Source organism: Serinus canaria, chromosome Z (assembly GCF_022539315.1).
Source record: "Serinus canaria isolate serCan28SL12 chromosome Z, serCan2020, whole genome shotgun sequence".
Classification (NCBI taxonomy): domain Eukaryota; kingdom Metazoa; phylum Chordata; class Aves; order Passeriformes; family Fringillidae; genus Serinus; species Serinus canaria.
In genome coordinates, this window is record NC_066343.1 from 28,797,536 (window position 1) to 28,822,873 (window position 25,338).

Sequence of the window (25,338 nt, forward strand, 5' to 3'; positions counted from 1 at the left end):
AACTCCGGGCCCGGCGCTCAGAGGGGCAGGACTTCCGGGGTGGGGCCGGCTGTTAAGCGGCGGGGCTGCAGGACCGGCCCGAACTTTCCAGAAGAGTCGGGATCAGTGTATCGCGGAGTGGGTTCTGCGTTCTTGGGGGCCTGCTGCCGCCATTGCCACCGCTATGGTGAAGGAGACCACCTACTACGATGTGCTGGGCGTGAAGCCCAACGCGTCCGCCGAGGAGCTGAAGAAGGCCTACCGCAAGCTCGCGCTCAAGTACCACCCGGACAAGAACCCCAATGAGGGCGAGAAGGTCGGCGGGACGGGCCGGGCGGTGGGGCAGGGCGGGAGGGGGCCGGGCGGGAGTCCCGCCGGCGGTGCTGCAGGTGCCTGAGTGCCCGTGACTGTCCTTTCCGCAGTTCAAGCAGATCTCGCAAGCTTACGAAGTTCTGTCCGACCCGAAGAAGAGGGAGCTGTATGACAAAGGAGGCGAGCAAGCTATCAAGGAGGGCGGCTCTGGCGGCGGGTTCGGGTCACCCATGGACATATTCGATATGTTCTTCGGCGGCGGGGGGAGGATGCAGAGGGAGAGGCGAGGTAACGAATCGGCGGGGGTATCCGGTTCTCTGAGGAGAATGCCGTAGGTGTAGGAGTTTAAACAGAGTTTAACTGAAGTTACAGGCTTAATCTGAAAATTGGGGAAAACTGTTGTCCCTTAACCCCTGAAACCCCAAGGGAGGGCGTTTGGTTGTTGCGGTGGTAGTTTGGTCTCCTGTGCATTGTTCTCTGTTAATCGCTAACCAGGTGTGTTCTGAGTACCTTTAGCTGAGTGTAAGCCCAGCTGCTAGTAGACAAAATAGGAAATGGAAGGGTTAAAGTATTTTAAAATGGTTTATTAACTAAGCAACTGTAAGTGTAGCATCTAAAAGCAACTGTTGAAACAAAACATGAAGATCCAGCTCAGTCTGTGAAACCTTCCTGTGTTCTGCACTGTGCAGTGGTATTAAGTTGAAGCTGCAGTAAGATGCTACGCAGAAGTTAAGCTCCAGTTTAATCATGCTGGGAAAAACTTTAAACTTGTTAAGAGCAGTGCTGTCCCCATCGCCTCTTAGTGCAGATCTGGTGAGAAAGGGAAGAAAAATTTTGTATCAAAATGTTAAGAGTGTCAAAGTGCTTGTAACAGCCCAGATCTCAGCATCCTCTAGAAAACTAAGCCTACAGCAGCTGACATGCTGAGGAACTCCTGAGGGTAAAAATGTAGTCGGTCATTTCTGGTTCCAGAAGATCACGTGGTGAGAAGAGGAAAGTGCCAAAGTGGAGATTCCAGACAGAGTCTCTCACTTGTTTGTAGGAGATCTGTGTGGTGACTTTGTTGAAACCAGACTCTTGCATTATAAAACTTAAACATTTGAGGTCCTGTATGTTCTGCTTCTGTTACTGTTTGTACTTTTCCAGAAGGTTTCCTCTGACTTTACCAGACTCAAAGTCATAACAACTGTTACCTAATATTATAACAGCTGAGAAGGGGCTTTTGATTAATACCAACAAAACAAGACAAAGCTCTGTTGAAACAAGATGCTAAAGCCCAGAGACTTGGCTTATCATGGCTTGGCAGGGAGATGTGAAGACCAAGCTACTAAGCTTGAGTAAATATTTGTTCTTTTACAGGTAAAAACGTGGTCCACCAGTTGTCAGTAAGTTTGGAAGATATGTACAATGGTGCAATGAGGAAACTTGCACTGCAGAAAAATGTTATCTGTGACAAGTGTGAAGGTAATGTTGAAATTCTCTAATACTAAAGATGTTTCTAAAGCTTTTGGGGTTTTTTTTTCTGGTAGCACATAACCGCCTATCTCCAATTTTTGTTCTCAGGTCGTGGTGGTAAGAAAGGTGCAGTAGAATGCTGCCCTAATTGCAGGGGAACAGGCATGCAGATCAGAATTCACCAGATTGGGCCAGGAATGGTGCAGCAGATCCAGTCTGTGTGTATGGAGTGCCAGGGCCATGGGGAGCGTATCAGCCCCAAGGACCGGTGTAAGAGCTGCAATGGCAGAAAAATTGTTCGAGAGAAGAAGATCCTGGAAGTTCATATTGACAAAGGTGAGATGTCTTACTGAGGTGAAGTATTGAACTTGAATGTGCTGACTGACTTTGCTGCACTAAAACAGAAGCTTTAGCAAATATGTGGTGTTAATTTTGTAAGTAACCATGCTGAATACATAGGAAAATTGCTCACTGTTGTCTTACAAAAGGTAGAGTTGTTTTCTAGAGAAGGTTGACTGTGTTCACTTCTTAAGCCCGGCACATAACTGAGAGTGAATTCTGAAACCTGCGTTATTGTAAGCAGTGAATTAATTTTCAGGTCCCTCTAAGCTGAGTTTGTGATCTGGTAGCCTAATCAATTTTCACTGCCTGTAGCGAAACCCTGCAGCCTCCGATCACTTCTGCTGTGTTTCCGTGTGAAGGGGAACCAGGTCTGCTACAGTGACAGGGTGCAGAGACAGTGCTAAGCCTCTCATGCATAGAACGCTGTTGGCTGCACACCCCTGGCAGTGCTGCCCAGGGCAGGTACTACTTCCTTGCCTGGCAGAATGCAACTCAGTACACAAACCCTCAACGTGATGGGTGAACATAATGGTATTGAGTGACAAATGCATCTGTGCTGAGGGGGCTGCCCAAAAGCTGGTGGGAAAAGTCGCTGGAGTAGTGCAGCTTGTAAGACAGAGCAAGCTGACAAGTAAATGACTTTTACAGACTCGCTTGTGATTGTGACCTGCAGCTGTTAAATATGTAAGCAGAACTTATGCGGTGCCTGAATTTGTAGGGGAAATCCTACAGTAGTAGTAAATACGAGGACTAGAAGGGATACATTACTGATATTTTGAACAGGGAAGTCTTATGAGAAGGATATTTTTCTAGAAGGAAGGGAAAAGAGACGCATAGCATAAGCTAGTATTTTTGTTCAGTAGATTTCTTGTGTGGGTGAAACAAGTTTCTTACAGGAGGTTTTCGGTCCGTGGGGAATGCTTCTTCGACTTGGCAGGCTGAGATGATGCTTCATAAGGAGATGTGCCATGTATTTATGAATCTGAAGAAGCTGACTGGTCAATTGCTCTTAAAATAGAGTTTGTACACAATATTTCTGATTTCTTTTTTGTATTTGTGTGTATAATGAAAACTGTTTTGATGATATTTTCCTTCAGGACTTTATGTTGGTGGTTCTTTTGGCAGTACAGTTAAACTTGATGGTCTTGAGGCTGAATTCAGGTTAGCACCGCTAAGATCTGTTGAACAAGTGAGTGGATTAAAAGAAAAAAACAAATGTTTCAAGGGAAGATCCTGATGTTCTTGCTTAAAGATCCAGAGAGATATCTTTATAGCTGATCATGCCTATAAATGTGCTTGTTGGTGGTGCTTTTGTCTTAAAAATAAGAAAAATGTTTATTTGTTTTGTGTAATAGGAATGAAGGATGGTCAGAAAATAACATTCCATGGTGAAGGGGACCAAGAGCCAGGTCTGGAGCCAGGGGATATTATTATTGTCTTGGATCAGAAAGACCACTCTGTATTTACAAGGTAAAGATGCTTGAATTCTATTATGTTATCTCCTGTGATGTTTTTCCACATGCTTCCTTGGTTACCGCTCATCTTGTAGGTACTGGAGTGTCAGGAGATAGGATCACATGACTGTCACTCAGCCATGAGTTTGTCTGGGTGGTCAGAGGAGCTGAGGTGAGTTCTGGTGCAGCTAGTCTGGCCACTTGTGTTCTAATGGCATGAGATAATCTCCTGTGAGCTTTGGCAGCAGAAGGGGATAGAAGGCAAACAAAAGTAGTTACAGTTAAGAGTTTACAAATCTTTAATTTTAAGAACTCGTTGGAATAGTGAGATTTTTAGTAGTTTTGAATATTTGTGACTGTTTCCTTGCTTTCAGTGATTTAGCTCAGAAAATTGCCATTTAATGTAGTCCACTGTTGTCCACACAGAATGCTTGGAGTGTGTGCGCATGTGTGTGATCATGGATCTTACTTAGGACAAACTTAGTATAGTGTGCACCCTTGTGATCAAACGCGGTTTCCCGCACTTAATTTCCTGCCCAAGTGCTACGGGCAGGATAATTGGTCCTGTCTGGTTTTTGTTGTGAAAGCAAAAGTGACTCAAGCAGCGCTGACCACATCTCAACTATTTCGTGTTCCCAGGCAGTACTGCTCGGTGTTGCTGTTTGTGGAATTAGTCTGTCCAGTTAAAAGCGCCATTGATGATCTTGCAGAAGTGTGTTGCATTTGTTTTCTCACTGCTGCTGCTCAGAGCAATTACAAAGGAAGTGGCGGGTTTAGAGAAAGCACTTGCCACTGACCTTGTGCTTGTAAAAAGGAATAGTGAGCCAAAGGTTCTTGGGAAGCCTGCAGCTGGTCTGCCTGACTATCATGTATGGTGCTGAGCTCTTGAAGCTGGTGCGAGAATTCTGTGCCAGGGAACATTGAGCTTACAGGTTAAGAATCACTTCTGTTTGCTTTGGATGAGCTTACTCAGCTGATTTTTCTTAACTTTCAGTGAAACCAGACACTGATTCAGATATGCCAGACTGTTCTCATGGTTTCCTGGGACCTGAAGTCACAATTCTGCTAGAGTATTTTTGTCTGTCCTTCTGCCCAATATCTTTAGTACTAGTGTCCTTCTATAACCCTTGATATTACTGGTCTTGTGGGGTTATGCTGAGGTCATGCTCTCGCACAAGTGGGATGTTCCTCCTCTCCTGTCAGAGTCTAAAATTAGCTTTTTGTTCAAGCCTCCTGTCAGAGATGTTTTAAAAACAGGGTGAGTGCTCTATATTCTTTGAATAAGATGAAGGTTTTTGTAGCCTTTGAACATGTAGACAGTTACTAGTATTGCCATACTGACGTCAGAACACAGTTAAAAGTAATTAACACTATCTGTTCCAGATACTTTTTGGTACTTGTATCCTTACCCAGAGTGGCCATCACCTGTTCAGACTCAGCCTGGTAATAAATCTTCAGTGTAACAGATCACTATAGTGCAAGCTAGTGCAATTAAGATGGTATTTATCTATGCAAAGAAACTAATTATTTGTCCCAGTTTTAGTATTTATGAGGCTGAGAGATTTTTTTTTTTTTTAATTGAGAAGGAACAGTGAAGTGAAACCAGATGCAAGTGGGCCTTACTGTATTTATTTCTTCTCAGTAAACACTTGTAACACTTTAAGATAAATAGCTTTACACAATCATAATGACTCCCAGATTGGGTGTCATTCTCATAATTGATGAGTTTCATTTATATTTGGTATTCTTTGTTTAAATGCCTGGTTTTCTGTTATAATTACAGCTTATTGTAATTTCTAGATTTTAAGTATTTAAGTTGCATGTGATCCTTGTGCTGTTTCTCTCTCACTGTGACTGTTGTTGATTGGTTCTGCCTTAGACGAGATGAAGATCTACTTCTGTCTATGGATATTCAACTGGTTGAAGCACTATGTGGCTTTCAAAAGCCCATCACAACTCTGGATAACAGAACTATTATTATTACCTCCAATCCTGGTAAGAGTTGGTTTGCTTTCTGTTGGAAATTCTAGCATACAGTGAATGTAAGCTGGAAATCTAAAGGAACAGAAGCACCCGATCTTGATGTAAAAGGGATGTGTGCTAGTATCAAATTCTTTGCCCTAGTCTTTGCAGTACAAATCTTAAAATAAAAAAGGATTTTTGCATAGCAGTCAGCAGTAACTTTCTCTTTGCGTGACATAGTAACAGACCTTACCTCATGGACATACTTGCATCCTGAGGATATCTCATGAGAATTGAAGGCCGTGGGTCTCTGAAAACCACTTTTTCAGCCTTGGAAGCGATGGAGCACTTAATAAATTTGTAAGTATGCTTCCTTTGGGAAGCATAACAAGGTTTACAGGAATGTAATGTAGACATCAGTCTGCTTTCCTACTCATACATTACCTGGCAGTAAATTCCTATTAGACTACTACATGTTGGTGTTGCTGCCTAACCACAATGTAGAAAGCTACATAAATATTGAAGGGAATTATAACTAAAGCTACTTCTGTTGCTTGCATGGCTCCCTTCCTTTTTTGGTAATTTTTTGTTTGTTTTTTTTTTTAGGCAAGGTTGTTGAGCATGGGGCTATCAAGTGTGTGTTGAATGAAGGTATGCCAATTTATCGCAGACCATATGAAAAAGGACGTCTGATCATAGAATTCAGGGTAAGTGAATCAACTCACTTCCACAGCATTTCAGGACCGAACATCCATCCAAAATTCAACCAATATGCACTGCCTCAGTAAAGAAGAGATATCAATAATCAGATATCCTGTTTTGGTATTTGTTCTTTACAATGGTGGGAACATGGAACCCATCAAATTACAGTTTAGAACAGAGAAAACTTCAGAACACTGTGTGCTCAAAGCACATTAGGTACCAGAGGAGTTTCTTCAGCAACCTTGTGAATTTCCATTTGCTTGACATATTCTTCAGTTTCTATTGTCCTGTAGGAAGGATGCATGAGTAACTTCAACTTCTGCACTGAAGCAGAAGAGTAGGTTGGAAAATGCTGATTTGCTTCTCTGGGGAGAAGCTAATACTGGGAGCTATAGCAGTGGGCCCCGTCTGCTACAGCTTAGAATATATTTAACTATATATCTAATGTTGACATTTTGTTTTTATATATATATATTTTTTTTTGTGATATGTATATGTAGTTGTTTATGCTCTTACAAATATGTAGTATGCGCTATTGTATTATATTTCTACTTTGCTTTTGTGGTTGATTCTAGAGGGCAGCCTGAGACAGAAAAAAGGTGTTGATTGAGTTGCCAGAGTTAAAAGCTAACTTCGTGAGGCATTAAAAAACAGCTTAGTGATACTGATAAATTTTTTAAGCTCTGAATTTAAGTAACAACAAATCTGACTTTGGCAGATATTTGACCTAATGAAAAAACAGTTCAGATAGACTTGAGTAACCCTAGCTCTTGATTTCAGGTGATCTTTCCAGAGAGTGGCTTCCTCTCCTCAGATAAGCTGTCCTTACTCGAAAAACTGCTACCTACAAGGCAGGAGATAGAAGAAACTGAGGAAATGGAACAGGTGGAATTAGTGGACTTCGATCCATCTCAAAAGCGAAAACACCACTATAACGGAGAAGTGTATGAAGATGACGAGCATCAGCCTAGAGGTGGTGTTCAGTGCCAGACATCATAAATGGGCCAGTGAATAACTTGTGATGCTTGTTTTGTATGCAGTAGTGGATGAGTGAAGGACTACAAGCAGTTTACTCTCACCTGCTATTTGTTGTTCTATCCAGCCATAGTCATTTCTAAAAGCGTAAAGAAATAAACTAAGTAATTAAACTGACTTTGCGATTTGTATAAAGCTCCAGGATGCAAGCTGAAATGAAGTTGACTGCACTTCACCCCTGCCTCTTGGTCCAGAAAACTCCCTTACCTGCTTGTCTTTTATTCCAAACCTTGTAATTACTCTATGTGTGCAATTGCCCAGGCTTAAACTAAGATTCTGTGGTGTGCTTTTTAGGAATTCTAGATCTTATACTCTGTGAATAAAGTATGCACAAGTACTTAAAATCCATGGTAAGATGTAGTAAAGTTTTGTACCAATTAGGAGAATAATGTTTGGGCTTGTACTGGTGTTCATTAAACAGGGCCTGGCTGTAATGTACCCACATAGTAGATGAGGCTGACACAGATGTGGTCAGTCTTCACAGGCCCATTAATGTAATGAGATCCCCAAGTTCTCCAAGCTATTCCACATGAGGTCAGATAGTCCTTTCCTGTGCCAGCCCTGGTCCTGACCCCGGAGCTACATGTGGAGCTTGCTTTGTTTCATCGGTCACTCCTGTTTGGCTGCTGTCCTGCGCCGCACTGCCTGTGGAGCCAGTGGTTGCTTGGAGCTGCCTTGGCTACTGTGCATTAGTAGAATCCTCTAGGCTTTGTCAGCACGCAGGTGGATTGGAACATCAGACTACTGCTAGGTGAAGCTTGATTTCCACCCTGATTACTGAAATCAGATACCCTTGGTGTGTTGTGGAGAGTAGTACCAGTCCTTTTTGTGGGTATATGTGATGCTGCAGAGGAAAGAAGTCTAGGGAGTACAACCAACCACTGCGTCTAGGATGTTCTGAAATGAATGTATTGTGTGCATTATTTCAAGCTGACTCTTAAATTTCTGTATGAATGTTCTAATTATTGTAGATGAAGTGTTTCCGATATAATTACAAAATTGTTCATTGCCTCTTTTCTTAGACCAGATGTTGGTTTAAAAACACCACCCCCTTCTTTTTAGACAGCTATTCACAGAAAAATCTTTAAAACCTTCTTTCAGAAAATATGCTGAGAGGACAGGTCCAGATTTAACCTCTAGTGTGGTAGTTTAATCTTACTCAACCATCTGGCTCGGGACAGAGCTTATGCTTTTCATACTGCTCTGCAGCAAAAATGTCATGAGGAGAAGTCATCTAAGTAGCTGCTGCGTGGCAGTGCATGTGTTGTAACCTGAATATTTGGAAGCTCTTAGAAAAAAACATCTCTAGCTAATCTAAGCATTACAAGTTTCATTGTATAAAGACAGCTGGTATGCCATGGATTTTGTACCTCATATGTGGCCCCTTTCAGGTACCTACACAACTGTGATCTTTCACCTGCATGTTTCACCTACTTTTTTCTTTCTCAACAGAAATAAAATTCTGTAGGCCAAATGTTTTTCCAAATTCTACTTGAGTGAGCTCATCAGTGAGCTGAAAAATGTGACCTGCAGGTGCCTGTGCTCTATCAATAGGATGGTTTGAGTCAAGGGGAGAAACAGAAAGTAATCTTCCTCTGGTGGGAGCTCAATCCTGCACAGCTGGCTTGAGACTTAAACAGCAAATAAGCTACTTTTTTTCAGCTGAGGCACCCTTGGTTTTTTTGTTTGTTTTTTTTTTTTTTCCCCTTAACCACTAGATCAAAACAGCAAGGACAAACAACACTCCATTCACAGCCTTGAGTTTGACAGTGGGACATGATTTTGCTTCAGATGACAGTGTATTATATTTTTTTTAAAAAGCATTCCATAAACTTATTTCTCAGGAACACTGGTTTTCCTTTCACCACACCCACCCACAGCTGTATTGGCATAGTTGAGGTTCTGGAGGCCATGACAATTCTGCTGTGTACTTGATGGCTGCACAGCAGATGGGCAGGTTCCAGGAGGAGGGTGGCTGACCAGGAGCTGCCTCTAGAAGCTTTAGCAGAGCAGTCCAGGGAAGGATGCTCTGCTAGTGGAGGAAGGGCAGCAGGAACACCACCATATTAGTGTTCTGTTTTGAAATGAGCTGATAACAGATCTGTGCCCCAAACAAATACTGGCAGCAGAAGAATAAGGTTTTGGCAAAAAGCTCTGGATGCAAGCGCTGGTAGGACTTTGTTGTCCTGTGATACTCAGGATATCATCTGGTTAGAGGTAGGACTTTGTTGTCCCGTGATACTCAGGGTATCATCTGGTTAGAGAAAGCAGCTAGACGAGTTCTGTGCCACTGAAAAATGAAGTAACAATTTTTTCTGACTTGTTGCTTTATGTGGGATACAGCTTCTAGTTTGGGGAAATAAACAGAATAGACAGCTGTAAAAACTGAGGATATAGTAGCACAAAATAGCTGTTTCTATAACTACCAGTATAGTAACCTGACCTATTATAGTCTGAGTTTGCAACACAAACTAATTCATATGATCAAGCTTATATTTTAGTCTATTACAATTATTCTTTTCACTGTGCACCAGGCATTTAGGACTTCATATTTTTCCCATTAAAAACTAGGAGTTCCACTATTGCACAGGCTGTACACTCCCAGGGGTGTAAACTCAGTCATCCCAAATCTGCTCTGAATTTGCAGTGTGATGCAAGGTCAAGCAAGCAAGCAAGCAACTTGCCCTGTGATTTTTCATTAGCAGCTTGTCCTGGTTTAGGACAAATTAGGGGAAATCTCCAAAAGGGAGTCCCCTAAAAACAAACCTCCAACCACCCCTCCCCCAATACCGGGTTCGGGAAGGAATTCCTCGGAGGAGCAAAGTGGAAAATAAAACCTATTTAATAACAAGTAACAAAGGAACACTCCCCAACACAAGAAAAGGAAAAAAACCAGGCAGTGTTGTGGAGGGTGCTGAGCATCTCTCGCAGACTCCGGGGGGTCCTGGACGTCCCAGGTCAGGTCCGGAGCCGGTACGGTATCTTCAGGGGAGGGTAAGAAAGAGGGAAGAAAAAAAAAGTGCATAAAGCAAGAAAGCAAAAGCAGCAGCAGCCAGCAAGCTAAGCAGCAGCAGCCAGCCAGCTAAGCAGCAGCAGCCAGCCAGCAAAAGCCAAAGCCAAGGTGCCCGGTCACCCTCACCACCCCCCCTCCCCGCCCCGCCGCGGCAAGACGGCCGTGGGGAGGGGGGGGAAGAAAGGCGCACATGCCAGACATAACACACGATATTGGGATAAAGGCTGTCACCCCACGACACAGCTTCACCTGGGAAGACATGTTTGTGACTGATTCCTGCTAAGAGCATTAGAAAAGCACACTAAGAAAAGTAAGGTTTGATTTAAGCCAGTCTTTTCAAAAAAGCCCATAAGCAAATGCCAGGCTTAACTGTTTTCTTAGGGAGTAAAATGAGAACTGTTACAGTGCCCAAAGAATGGGACTTCCAACTATTCTGTCAATTGCTGTCAGGAAAACATAATAATAATAGTTAATAATAATAATAAAAGTAGATTCACATCTGAGATAAGTGCTAAGTGCTTTAGGTCTCTGCCATACTGGTGGGCATTTCTCAGCCAAAGCCAGTGTGTCTACTGAGAGAGCCTCTGAGAAGCCTGGTGCTTCCATGCAGACAGGACTGGTGAGGCAGGTGTCAGACAGGTGGTATGTTTCCATGGATGCCCAGATACTTCTGAAGAAAAGGCTGGTACCTGCACAAAGTGTGCACAGGTGGATGACCAGCTGCAGCAGGTGGCTAAATGACAGGAGAGTCACTTGGCTGTGCAGTATAAAGAGGGGCTGAAGCAGAGATAGCTAAGTGAGTTCAGAACCACACACCTGCAATGAACACCATTGAGCCTGAGACACCTTGCACCCTGGGACCCACAAAAGCAGGGCTCCAGTTCAATCTCCACCCTTCAACAGGCAGACCAGAAATACAGACCTGATGCTTTAAAGGGTTTAGATGTCCATGAGCAAGGCCAACAAAGAGAACCTCACCAGCAGTGCATCGTGATTACTGTAAAAAGAAACATCAAGTGGTTGTAGTGGGCACTGAGTTATCTATTTGCCAGCCTAATAGACAGTGAGGAGGGGCATCCTGCCCTCCAGGAACTGGGATGCATGGTGTTGCCAAGAGGGTACCCTGACCTGTCATAGACCACTTCACTACTTCATATGGGTACAATTGGCACCAAAGCCAAAAGTAGGGGGGATCAAGGAAGACTATAAAGCCCTGGCAAGGCAGGTGAAAAATATCACAAGAGGAAGAGGATCCCCCATAACAGGCTAAAAATCATAAAAACACAACCCACTGTTATAGAAAAAAACATACAACAGAATGTTATAGAAAAAAACATACAACAGAATGTTGTCTGATAAAACAGACAACAGAATCATTGGCAGCACTCTGGCCAGTCTAATGAGATGGGCTTTAAACTGAAGGACTTGGGAGGCAGGCTGCAAATGGCAATGATTGTGCCATTGCTTCCTCCTGGTGAGCAGGTCATAGCAACCACTGCAGAGTCAGATGTACCTTGGCTGCCCCTGGAGTTGAGGATCAAAGCACAAAACACATTGTGGGTGCTTATGGCTACGGTGAATCCTCTTACATCCCTTCTAGGAAACCCCATTCTTTGATTATCCATGAAGTGTCAGGATACAAAAAGATGCAGCATGAGGAATGAACAAGAACTATATATATATATATATATATATATATATATATATATATATATATATATATATGCATTCACAGGGCCATGATCTCACTGCAGTGCTGAGACATAGTGGGATAGCTCACATGACTGGAATATTGTCATGGATGGCTATGTCCTTTTTAGAAACAACAGAGAAATGTCAGAGAAGCAAGGTGGTGGAGTTTCTGTTTACATGAGAGAGGAACTGGAATGTATCAAGCTCTACCCAGGGACAAGTTAACAAGCTGAGAGTTTGTAGGTGAGAACTGTCCAGTGTGCCCTGGCAGCCAGGAGGATCAGTCCTGTCCTGGGGTGCATCAGGCACAGCATCACAGCTGGGCAAGGAAGAGGCTTGTCCTGCTCTGCTCTGCTCTGCACTGGGGTGGCCCCACCTCGTCTCGTGGGCAGTTTTGGGTGCCACAATGTAAGAAAGGCATTAGGCCAATACAGAGCATCCAAATGAAGGCAACTAAGATGATGAAGGGCCTTGAGGGGAAGCCATATGGGGAGTGGCTGAGGTCACCTCAACATGAGGAAGAACTTTTGAGGGTGGCAGAGTGCTGGAACAGGACATGGACTCCCCTGTCAGAGACATCTTTTATAAAATATCCTTTCCTTAGGATTTTTCCTCCCGAGAAGCTGAGAGGCCTCAGGAACAAACTGTAAACAATGATTATCTGCTGCTGCAGAATGCAACAGGTGGATCTGTGATTGGTCTCATGCAGTTATTTCTAATTAATGGCCAATCACAGTCAGCTGGCTCGGATTCTGTACGAGACACAAGCCTTTGTTATTATTCTTTCTTATTCTATTCTTAGCTAGCTTTCTGATGAAATCCTTTCTTCTATTCTTTTAGTATAGTTTTCATGTAATATATATAATAAAATAATAAATCAAGCCTTCTGAAACATGGGGTCAGATCCTCATCTCTTCCCTCATCCTTGGACCCCTGTGAACATGGTCACACTCACCCTCTGTGGAGATACTCAAAAGCCACCTGCTCTAAGTGACCCTGCCTTGGGAGGGGTTTCTATTAGATCTCCAGCAGTTCCTTCCAACTCTAACAATCCTGTGATAATCATTCCAGGAGGCTCATGGAGTGCATAAATGAGAATTTCCTGACCCAACTGATAGCAGAAACAACTAGGAGAGGTGCTCTACTGGATCTTGTACTCAAAACCAAAGAGCTTGTTGAGACTGTTGGGACTGTCAAAGGCAGCCTTGGCTGCAGTAACCACAAAATGGATACTGAGTGGAAAAACTAGGATGAAAAGCCAGTTCTCAACTCTGGACTTCAAAAAAGCAGACTAGTCTCTTCAAAGATCTGCTTAGAAGCACTCCAAAGAATAAGGCTCTGTCTGAAATGAAGAGCCCAAGAAAGTTAGTTAATATGCAAGTCTCACCTCCCCCAGACTTGAGAGCAGTCCATCCCAGTGAACAGCAAGCCAGACAAAAGTGACCAGGAGGTCTCTGGGGATGCACAAGGAACTCCTGGTGTCCTGGATTGCCAAGCAAATTGTATTCTATTACCATCTGTATGGCAGTTGTCTTTTGTCAAGTGGGCAATTTTCCTTATCTCTCTCCCTGAGTGATCACAATCACTCCTCTCTCAGCAGGGGACATCTGCTGATAACAGGCTATTGAATGTCACTGCATGGCTGATAAGAACTAGAACATCCCATTGTGAGATGCTCTGCCCAGAGGGAGGACCCAAGCATTCCTACCCAGATATAATCTGGAGATTCTGGAACACCAGCACGGCTTCTTCACTGGATTTCCCAGCTGCCTCTGCCACTGATTCTTCAGAGGAAGACTACACCCTTCTACAGGACCCCCTGCTCCAGCAGAACCACACCTGACACTCCAGCAGGACTGCAGCCACAATGCCAACTGGACTGCTACCAATCCCTGACCAAGAGGGTGTCAGGTCATATTCTGACTCTCTCAGTGTTGGTTTGGTTTACTGGATTGTTTGTTTTATCTTTTTATTTTCTTCCCTAATAAAGAGCTGTTAATTCCTGGTCCCATATTTTTTGCCTGAGAGCCCCTTAATTTAAAATTTGTAACATTTGGAGGGAGGGGGTTTACCTTTTCCATTTCAGGGGAGGCCTCTGCCTTCCTTAGCAGATATCTGTCTTTTGAGACCAAGACACCTGGCTAAACTAGAACACAAAAAGGAATTATCTGGAGGGTGTAACCAAGGCTGGATATATTGGAGGGAACACAGATGTGCTGTGCCACACAGATGTGGCATCCAGAGATGAAGTTATGGAAGCTAAAGCTTAACTGGATAACAAGGGCCTCTATAAGTACAAAAATAGGAAAGAGCAGGGAAAATGTAGGGCCATTAAGAATTAGATGGGACACCTGATCACACATGACATGGAAAACGTTGAGGTGCTGAGTACCTTCTTTGCCTCAGTCTTATTTAGTGACAACATAAGCTCTCAGAATTCCAGAGATCAAGGGGAAAGTCTGGAGCAAGGAGAATGGTGTAAGGATGATGAGGACAGAGAAAACTGAACACACACAGAACCATGGGCCCTAATAGGACACACCCATACATGCTCTGGGAACTGACAGATGTCATTGCAAGGCCCCTCTTGACGATCTTTGATCATGGTGACTGGGAAAAGTGCCCAAAAACTTGTGGAAATCTGTCTTTGAGAACGGAAAGATAGGGGGATCCAAAGAAATAGTCTGTCAACCTCACTTCAATCCCTGGGAAGGCAGTGGTGCATGCAGCTAAACAGAAACCATTTGCAAGCACATCAAGAGTAGGAAAACCATCTGAAGGGAGATTTTGTCAGGAGGGATTCACCAAAGGGAAGTCATGCTCAACCAACCTGATACACTTGACAACAGAGTGAGCACCTGGTGCATGACAGGAGAGAAGTGGGTATTGTATCCCTGGACTTCTGTAAGGTACTGTTTCCCATACAATCCATGCAGAGAAGGTGTTGAGGTATGGGAGGCAAAGGCAATTGAAGACTGGCTGAAGACCAGGCCCAGAGTGTGGTGATGAGTGCAACAAAGTCCACAGGGAGGGCAGTGTCCCAGGACCAGTATTGCCTCAGCAAGTTCGCAGATGGCACTGAAGAGGGAGAAGTAGCTGATAAAACTGAGATGCCATCCAGAGGGATGAGGTGACAACATCATGAAATTCAAGGGGAAGTGCAAAGTGCTGCACCTGGGGAAGAGCACCCCAATGCAACAGCACATACTGGGGGGCACTTAGCTGGAAAATAGCTAAGAAGGAAGCTGAGGGTCCTGGTGGACACCAAGCTCAATTTGAGCCATCTTTTTGGAAAGAAGGAAAATGGTGTACGGCTTGACAATAGATGGAGGCAATCCTTCCCAGCTGCTCAGCAAAAGTGAGGACACACCTAGAATGTTCCATCTGGTTTTGGTCTTCTCGTAAAAAAGGGACAGAGTTGTGCTAGAGAAAGACCAGTCAAGGGTCAAAGATCCTGAAGGAAGGGAGCATCTCTTCTATAAGGAAAGTACTACTAAAAATATTTTGTCAAGATTTTCCCCCTTAACAGAATTACTAACTGCCCAGGGAGCTTGCCAGATATCACTGACAGACACTTGTTTTTCAGGCAGAAAAAAATAATCACTTCTTGGCATCTAAAACCCCCCTCTGTTAGCATATCTACAGAAGTAAAAAACAACCTGAGAATTCAAAGATCAGAGCTCAGGAACTGAACACTACAGTTGTAGCAAAGCTGCTGTGTGAGAATTCCAGCTGAGCTTTTTCTACATTTCCCCACCCCACTAAAGACACAGACAAAACACTTAAAGTGGAACTAATTTATTAAGTTGAAGACAAGGTATTACTCTCTGAAAGATTACTGCAGTAGGAAAGCATTCTACTAGAGATGAGGACAGAACACAATATAGCAGATTCAAATCCACATGCATTTGATTCATCATTACAGGAAAAGCCTCATTTTTCTGCATCCTAGAAAAGACACAGTCAGACTTCAGAAGACTCTGGTGTACATTCAGAACAGTGTACATTAGTCAGAATCTCTCAACAAAAAAATCATGTGCTTCAAATTGAAGAGTCTGCAAGCATCTTTTATCATCTTGTGGGACCCCTAAGCATAATCTCAGCTAGGTCCACAGGCATATGAAATTTAAAAACAAAATCTTAAAAATACTTATTAAAAGCATTATTACAGCACTAGGAACTCAGCCTATGTAAACATGCAACTTTTGCATGTTTTAAAATATTGATCCCCTGGAGCCCAGTTTCAGTTATAGCTGGTCTGAAAACATCTTTCACTTATAGGAAAAGGGCCCCGGTAATAACTCCTTTTAGTCTGGAAGTAAAACAAAATTACAAACAAAATAAAACAAAAATCCCCAAAGAAAATCAACTGTATCTCACTGCCACATTAGGCAGCTTTACAGTCTATAGTAGCAAGCGCTGGCAGATGGGGAAGGACAGTTTCATTCTGAGGCAGCTGTGACACTACTTTCCAATATAACTGGAAAAATGATAGTGAAAATTGAACACACAAAGCCCAATGGCATAGAAATAACCCCATCTTCAAGCTGTGTTGCCCTGATTCTTTAAGATTTTCTAAGCCTTCTGATGCTTACATTGTTCTAATGAACTTTCTCACACACTTTCTGTAAATAACTCATTGTTTTATGGAGGAGGAGAAATTTGACGGACTGTTGGTTTGTCCAGTGTCATTGGAGAGGTGGCACTGTTGCCCTCCAATCCACTGACACTTTTGAAAAACTATAAATGTTGGGGTCAGAAAATAAAGGTTCCTATTTTTTCTTCACCTTGAGAGCAGCAGTGTGTGCTTGTGTTCTTTCCTGTCCTAAGCGACAAAGCTGATGATACTGTATCCTCATCTGCATTCCAGGAAACTCTTCCTGTTTCAGCAGTGGGGAAGAGACAACTTTCCATTCCACATTTAACGCAAAAAACAACAAAAAAAGGCATTTTACTGTATTCTAGTAAGTCAGCAACCACACATAAGCATGTACAGCTGCTGGCTCAATGAACTTTTACAAACATTGTAGAAGAGTACACACTTCAGGAGGCAGAAAAAGCATTCTCACTGAAGCTGCTTTAACTACTCTAGTAAAAAGTATATGAAATTAACTGATGCTATATTTATGCATCAATCCACTCCAGGCAGGTAAAAACGTAATTCTCTGGAAACCTGAACTGAAAATTGAGAAAGTATCACACTCTGCATATTTAGACCTTGTTAAAGCACAAACACTAGTAACCTGCAACTAACAGGCATGCTTCAGAGCTTGCTGCAAAATCAGCCTACGGCTTCCAGAGCTTGAGGAGGCCATCTTCACTGTAAGTGGCAATCAGGTTCTGGTGGGGGTGATGAGCAATGCCAATGACATCTTTTTCATGGACCTAGAGAGGAAGCAGAAAGATGCATTAAGAGTCTTTCTTCAGCAGATTCAAGACAAATATTCTCTTCAAAAAAACTAAAGGAAGGCTGGACTGAGGGTTAAGGGGCTTTGTGCATAGAGCAAAAGCAGGACTACACACACCAACATTCAATTCCAGTCACAACAGTTTCTGTCATGGCAGTTACTTTTTGCAGAGCAAGGGAAGGTTCAGTGAAGGTTTACATCCACTGAAATCATAAAGTGTTTCTTGTCAAATTTAGGCATTCAAGCTAGTATTCCTCTTTAAGTTCAATCTAAAGCAATTTTAAATCAAATAGCTTTAAATCTGATGGGCTTTTCAGATTCTCCACCAGCTAGAGCACAGGTCAAAATATGCTCTCATTTAAGGAAGTCTGAACCAATTCAGTCTTTGCTTGATTGGTAAATACTTCCCTAATTTCTACAATTAAATGGTTCTAAAAGCTACAAACACATTGTATGGCCAAATTCCTGAAATTCATTTGTTACCAATCATGTTTGCTAGAGATGAAAGCTTGCTTGGTCTGAGAATGGACTTCATAATTAACATTTACATCATCCCTGTGTTTAGAACTCTGGAAAAGATAAGAGCTGAAAACTTACAGTCAGAGTTCTCTCCAGCTTGCCCGTCACTGTGCTGAAGCAGTACAGCACAAAATCTTCACCAACACAGTAGATCCATTCACCACGAGGTGAAAGCGCACAGCAGACAAAGTCACCACCTTCTCTCTTACCAGAGCTAAAACTTCTTACAATCTGTAAAGAAAAGAGCAGGATTAAACAGCAGCATATCAATACCATGTTTAGGGCAAAAATATTTAAGAAGAACTAGGTCTGCTCAGCACACAGATCTTTCCATAGCTTCAAGAGCTTTCTGCATTCTATAAACTTGAGTTCAAAATAGTTTGTCATGCAAGCAAACCAGAGAAATCAAGTTTAACCCTGCTAGTAGGTTATTAACTAGGTTTTCAGCATTCTTGAAATGACAGAGTGACCCAGAGGGATACCAGTAAGACCACATACTTGTCCTTGCATATTCATGATGACAACTGTATTCGATCTGTTGCAAACAACAAAGTGTTCTGGGTTTTTAGGCAGCAGAATGACACTGTTCACAGTAATGTCTGTCCCTGCAGTGCTACCAAGAGACTTGAAGGTGTTGGAGCACTCTGTTGTCTTCACATTCCAAACCTAGTGTAAAAAATAAAATGAAACAAATTAGCTTCAAAAATAAAGAAGCAAGACCTGATATGCAATTATTTCAGATAAGGGAATCCCCACATCACAGGACAAGAGGTGTCACAGTCAGTTCAGAGTCTAGAATAAAGCACAACAGGCAGAAAGCACTGCACTTATGTTCCCATTTCATAAATCAGCAGAGACAGGCTCTGCAAGAGACTGAAAGTAGAGTAACAAACTTCATCGGTTCTCACACAAATCTACAGCAAAGTCACAAGCACACTCATCACTGCAGATAACTCCGAGTCCTTCTGCAATGACTGCAACAATTGTAACAAAGGAGCAAGAAGATAGCAAGAGTCTGAAAGTATTCTTTACAAAGGGTAAACGCCATCTTACCTTCACTGTGCCATCAGAGGATGCACTGATGATATAGTGGCCATCCTGAGTAAAAGTAGCTTCATTGACAAAGGAAGAATGACCACGGAATTCCTTTAGGGTTTTCCCAGATTTTAAACCATGAATCCTATCAGAAAACAGAGGTGGAAATGAGTAAGCAAATTCCACTCAGTAACCAAAGTAGGTGCAGGTCAGATTTTTGCATTACCCAAACAGTAATCAACACTTCCCAGATGCCAAGAACTGTAGGAAAAGGGGTTTGAGGATTCTCTTGCCTATTAAGATTAGAACAGTGTTTGAGTATTTTTCTGACTATATTGATTCTCACTTCTAATCTAACCTGCAATGATACTTGATACAAGATACTTGATACTTGAAAAAAAAACCAAAACACAACAACAAAAAAACAAAAAAAAAAAAAAAACAAACAAACAAAAAAAAAAAAACAAAACAAAACCAAAAAACTGGGGAAAGAGGAAAGGAGAAAGCAAGGTACGGTCACCTAAGTAACTTTAACACCTAAAAAATTTTAACTATTGAGCTAACATCATTACCCAACATGTCTTCAGAATTAATGAAATTTGACCCCTCAAAAGGTGTACAGCTGAAGTACAAAAGGCAAGGGATATAAAAAATTCCCACCCCACCAAAAAACCCCAACCAAACAAAAACAATCATACAAGCATAATCAAACCAACCCAAAAATCTCCTTCCCTATACCCAAACAGGATTTTCCCCAAGAGAGGCAGTGCCACCTTGAACCCTGGAGATTTTGAAAACACAGCTGGACAAGGCCCTGAACAGGCTGTCCGGACTGAAAGGCTGCCTGAAAGTGCTTTGAGAAGCTTAGCGTACGAGAGACCTCTACAGGCACCTTCTAGATTACACTAACTCACAGTTAAACTGCTTAATTAGAAAAATTGTTTTCTGTTCTCCCACACTGTAGCTGACACCTTCTCAGTTTATTTACCTGATTGTCTGATCAAACGAAGCACTGAGAATTTGACTGCTGTCTTTAGAGAAACTGAGACATGTAACACCTTTACTGTGAGCTCGTTCAAATCTTCTCAGACACTGACCACTTTGGATTTTCCACACCTGAAATGGAAATAGCAAATTAAGTGATTACTTTCTTATGAGTACATATGAGCTTCAACATCAGAGCCAATACATAAGTTGAATTCATGTTAAATTTCCTTTGAGTTTATGCAAAATGGGAACATTACTGCTACTGCAAACTGATCATTTTGGTCACCACCTCTCCCAACATACTGTACAAAAATATTTGTACCTTGATCTTTCCATCTTGTGCTCCAGTTGCTAGCATTTCTGTATCTCTACTAAAGCACATGCACAGCACTGCATCATCCATCATCATGAAATTATCTTGTGCCTGATACTTCAGATCCTAAACAAAAGAAGATTCATGAGTCACTTTAGTGAAATCAGTGCAGTATATTTTAAGGCAAAGTGCAAAAGCAGTAACAGTTTTAACTGCAGTTACATTTTATAACTTACGGTAAATCAGACTTCATAGCTTTGTAATACAGGGTACTACCACTGTCACCATTTTAACGGCAACAAGAGCTCAGTAAGATAAAGAAATTATCACAGAGAAAAATCTACGACAAACAAGACAACTACACCCACATAACTATTCCAGACAGATATTCCATCACCTAAACAGATAATCTTCTCAGGTTCACAGTCCCTAAGAAGTTAAAACAATCTCAAATAATAGATCCAGGCACTCTGGCACACCGAAGTCACTCTGTGTGAAATAAGGAGTAACTTACCTTCCTAATCTTTCCAGTAGTGAAGTTCCATACTTCAATGAAGCCATCAACTGACCCAGTAACCAGGTACTGTCCATCAGGAGAAAACCGAGCACACTCGACATGTGACTTCTGCCCAAACTGTTTAGAAAAGAATATAAGCAAAGCTTAATAAGCAATTTAAAAGACTCAGCTCATTAAAACAAAACTGTAGTGTCATTCTGATGGTAAAAATACAGTGTTTTCTAGAGGTATGTATACACACATTTAATGTTGAAGTACAAAAAAAAACCCTGTCAATACAGAGAGCTGTATTTTTAAAAAATGGCAAGACACTCCCCTTTTGGTCTGGTAATATCCAATGTTATAACAGACCCTGCATGGTTACATCAGGAGCTGAGTTGGTTTCTTTGTATTTTGTTTTTGCAATTAAATCTCTGTTAGCAAACGCCTTTTCAATTAACATTTATAGCAGTCAGACTTTAAAACTTAATTTCTGAAGTTGCTTCATTTGGAGTAATGTTACTCCAGAGTAATTTTTACAGAGAACGTTTTTTTTTTTTCCCCCAACGTCCAATGTTTTGATTTCTAAGTTTTTAAATGCAACTGGCCATGACAACCAGGTACAGAAAAAAAACTTCACTAGCCCAAACAAAAATACAAGATCAGCAAAGACAAAAAAAATCTAATAAAGCGTTTTTAGCAAGTTGTTACTGAAATCAAACTGATTTCACAGGCATGAAAGAACAGCAAAAACACACAAAAGCTAACATTACCTTAATATGCCTGCTCAGCTGCGTGGGGAACTTTTCTTCTTCTACGTCTTTCACAGCTGCTTTGCCCCTGAACAAGTCAATTGTCATCCCAGGAGGAAGCAGGCCCTGGTGCTGCTGCCACTTCAGTGCCTTTAGAGGAGATCAAAGCCACACCATTAGCTACCAATTAACGCAGATCTACCACTTAGAAACACTGCACAGAGTATTCTGAGCATCTGAAAGGGCTGAAAACAAGACAACTCACCTTGAAAACACATCACACAACGTCTGGTACAGATTGTTATTCTCGAAGTACACACTGTGCTGTATATTTATTTTACTAGAAGAAATCTACTGCTAGCATGATGACTTTCTACAGAAAATTCTTCCTACAGGGGATTTTTTTTTAGATTACACCACGTTTAAATTTAACTTATTATACTGCTGCAAACTCAACTATATCATAACTACTTTTAAGAAGCAACAATCTAAAGACATAGCTACTAGAACACCTTTCAAGACTTACCTGCCCCAACAGTGCCATCAGACGAGATGGAGGCACCACGCTGACCTCACCAGCCAAAGCCTGTGCAATTGCAGCTCTCCTCTTCTCTTTGCTACTTCCATCTGGGTATGCCTAGAGAAAAGTTATTTTCATGAGATTATCATTCTAAATAATTAATTTTTTTTCTTTTGCAAAAATAGCTCTGTGCTTCTGCAATTAAAACCCTCTCCTTATAAATTTTCTGTTAGGTCTCCAAAAGAACTCTTCTCTTTAATACCAACCTTAAAAACAAAAAATCATCAGGGTTGGCAAAGATCTCTAAAATCAGTCCCTTAACTAAGTTAGCCATTAACCTAACATAGTCTCAAAAACTTTCAGACTGATCTTACCAGTCAGAAAAAATGCCTTGCTTTTACTGTTATTGCATAGCACTACTTCTGTTCACACAACTCATGTTTTCTTCTGCTGCCTAGGTAACACTGAAAAGGCAAGCAGCAGATATCATCCTGAGGCAGCACACAGGGCCAAATCCCCAAACTCCCAACAGCAGCACAGGTTTCCTCCCTTGTGATTAAGCGTCATGCACTACTTCCCGAACACTTCACAGAAGGTGTAAAACCATCAAACCGTGAAACTGCACATTCCCACGCCCCCAAGCCAAGGACAAAAAAAAAAAAAAAACAAACAAACACACAAAGCCGTGAGCCATCAACAGCCTGCTATGGTGCTGAGGCTCCTGCAGGAAAGGCCTCTAAAGAAAGGATTAACAACGTACCTCACGAGGGTCAAAGTAAGATCTGGCCAGAAGGTTTTCGAGGTGGATGTAGCGCTCTGGCTGAGTTTGTTTCAGCATGATCATGGGATCCGTTTGCCTCAGCAGAGACCTCGCAGCACCCAGCTCTCGCAGCTCGATCAACTCCAGCACAACCTGCACCCAAAAACAAATGTCTCCATCAGCAAGGAGTTAGTGAAAAACACACACAGAGCTTTCCACATGGACCACAAGAGCCCGCAGGAACCCCGCATTTGCTCACCTGCTCATAGAGATCGATGAGGGTCTTGTCGGGCAGCTTCAGAGACTGTATGGCCTGCAGCACCGTGTCCCAGTGCCCACTGTTGATGTCCGCCACGAAGCTCTCGATGCTGTCCACTGTGTTGAGGGACACGGTGGTCTCCTCCTGCAGGGTGGCGAGAGCCCGGTGGAGGCTGTTTTCCTTCAGGTACTGCATGATGAGCCGGATCACGCTGCGGGTGAAACACAGCGCACGGTCACCGGAGCACCGGACACACGGGCCGCGCTCCCCGGGCACCGTCCGCAACTCTCGGCCCCCCCACGGCCCCGGGGCCGCCGAGACCGCCGGCTCTCGCCTCCATTTCCCTGCGCCGCTGGGGCCTACTTCATGGGCCCGGGCCGCCAAACCGCTCTCTCCCCGCTCCCCCGGGGCCGCGTGATCCTTCCCCACCGCCCCACGCCGCCAGTATACTTACTCAGAGGACTCGATTTCGATGGACATCTTGAGGTGCCGCTGCTGCTGGAGCCGCCGCTAGCAGTAGTAGCAGTGGCAGCAGTGGTGTCGCCGCCGCTGCCAGGCCTTCCGCCGGTCCTTCCGCTACAGTTCCGGACGCCACTTCCTCCCCTCGGCCCCCACCTCGCAATAAATAACGCATGCGCCCGCCCACGCCCCGCCCCTGGCACGGTGACGTCACTCACCGGGCGGGGCCGGCCTGCGGCGGGGCTGGAGCGCCCCCCGGCGGCGATGCGGCGGCAGCGCAGGGCCGGGCGGCATGCCAAGCGCGGGTGTCCCTGTCCCTGGAGGAGGTTAAGGAAAGACTGGACATGGCTCTTAGTGCTGTGGTCTGGTTGACGAGGTGATGTTTGCTGAAAGTTTGGACTCAGTGATCTCAGAGTTTTCTTCCAACCGAATTGATTTTGTGATTCCAGCCACTGTCGTTCCTTCATAGGGATCTCAGAAGATTCCCGGTGGTGACACAGGAGTGGTGGGCTGCAGGTCAGGCATTCTGGCAAAGACACGCAGCAGGTCCTTGGCCACTTGTTTCTTTGCAGGTGCAGGTGTGCAGGTGTTACTTGCAGTTTGCAAGCCTTAAAAAGCCATTGTGAGCTCTGCATCTCAAGAGTGTTGGTCATGTATGAAGGAATGACAGTGGACAAAGCAATATGAGCAGGAAAATTAATAGCATGTTTTGGTTGCTCTAATTATGGACTAAGGATTGAAAAAATTATGGTCTGCTGGGCAGAGCCCTTCAGTGGTGCCTGGATGATTAGACAACTCGCCTTGGAACACACTTAAGGTGACTCTGGCAGTCCATCCATCCTGCTTGGACTCTGACTGAGGTAGCCCTGGTTAGTGCTACAAGATGAGTAAGACTCACTGCGACCCTCCTAGCTGCACGTAAGCTTCTTTGTCAGGAAGAGAGGCTCTTTGTTCCCTGGGCAGCGCCAAGATCATGCGGCACATGGCTTTCTGGCGTGCAGCACTTCCCACCTGCACCCAGTGACCCAGTGATACCACCCAGCCTGATCTAGAGAGACTGCCAGAGCTAGACTGCCAGCACATGGGGGTGTGGAATCCACGGTATTGGCCCCTTCTTGGATGGACTTTTTCTTGCTGTTTTTTCAGGCGTGTGCATTTTGCTAGATGAGCCATGGAAAATACAGCGGTGTGTGAGAAACTTCCTCTCTCTGCCAAGGAAAGCTGTTCTTTGCTGTCTCTGTCCCCAGAGTACTCAAGAAAGTAATCCAATAGCATAAAGTTGAAAAAACAGTGAGCAAAGTACATGGCTAACATTCTGCATTCCGTTGTTTCCTCTCTGTGATCCCAGCTAATTTTTTTAAGTGCTTTTACAGAGGTGCAGGGATTACTTCCGGGAAGTGTTGTTAAATCGTTCCAGATTTATTGGTTTTCAATGACAGGTATATTTATGTTGTTTGAAGGTTGTTTTGAAAACAAGTCTGATCCAGACTCTAACAAAGAAAAGCCATAAAATCTAAAGATGGCAGCTATTTTTGTGCTGGCAGTACATGGAAATCTGGCTCAATTCCTCGGTAAATTCAGCTGGTGCTCTCCTGCTGCTCTCCCTCCAGTGTTAACAGCCTCTAGCAGGAAAAACCAATATGCAGGCTGCCTGGTCCTGATATGTCCCAGTCCTCAGGATGGCATTTTCTGAGAGGTGGCTCCAGCACAGGAACCTGTTAACTGACTGGACTGCGTGCTGGTTTACCTAGCCCTTCTGGCCCTCCTTCCCTGATAGATGCAGAGGTGGGCACCCCAGGTAAACCTTCTTGTGCTCTCCATCTGAGAAAAGGGTCCCAGTGCTCCAAGTGCTATGCAAGCACAGAAGAATCAGACTTAAACTTT

General features: G+C 43.3%; 2 protein-coding genes across 2 annotated transcripts; one reads left to right on the forward strand and one right to left on the reverse strand.

Moving 5' to 3' along the window:
- The first annotated feature begins 63 nt into the window (after positions 1-63).
- DNAJA1 (DnaJ heat shock protein family (Hsp40) member A1) lies at positions 64-7,358 on the forward strand. The gene is made up of 8 exons (XM_009096771.4): positions 64-295; positions 402-579; positions 1,651-1,755; positions 1,855-2,082; positions 3,444-3,558; positions 5,422-5,537; positions 6,111-6,211; positions 6,987-7,358. The coding sequence occupies exons 1-8, from the start codon at positions 164-166 to the stop codon at positions 7,203-7,205; spliced, it is 1,194 nt and encodes a 397-aa protein (XP_009095019.1). The 5' UTR covers positions 64-163; the 3' UTR covers positions 7,206-7,358.
- An 8,370-nt stretch (positions 7,359-15,728) lies between these two features.
- SMU1 (SMU1 DNA replication regulator and spliceosomal factor) lies at positions 15,729-23,621 on the reverse strand. Its single transcript, XM_009096780.3, has 12 exons — positions 23,450-23,621; positions 22,996-23,206; positions 22,737-22,889; positions 21,983-22,093; positions 21,478-21,606; positions 20,723-20,842; positions 20,218-20,334; positions 19,897-20,024; positions 18,927-19,053; positions 18,372-18,539; positions 17,952-18,104; positions 15,729-17,331 (listed from the first exon to the last, which is right to left on the reverse strand). The coding sequence occupies exons 1-12, from the start codon at positions 23,473-23,475 to the stop codon at positions 17,233-17,235; spliced, it is 1,542 nt and encodes a 513-aa protein (XP_009095028.1). The 5' UTR covers positions 23,476-23,621; the 3' UTR covers positions 15,729-17,232.
- Between the last annotated feature and the right edge of the window lie 1,717 nt (positions 23,622-25,338).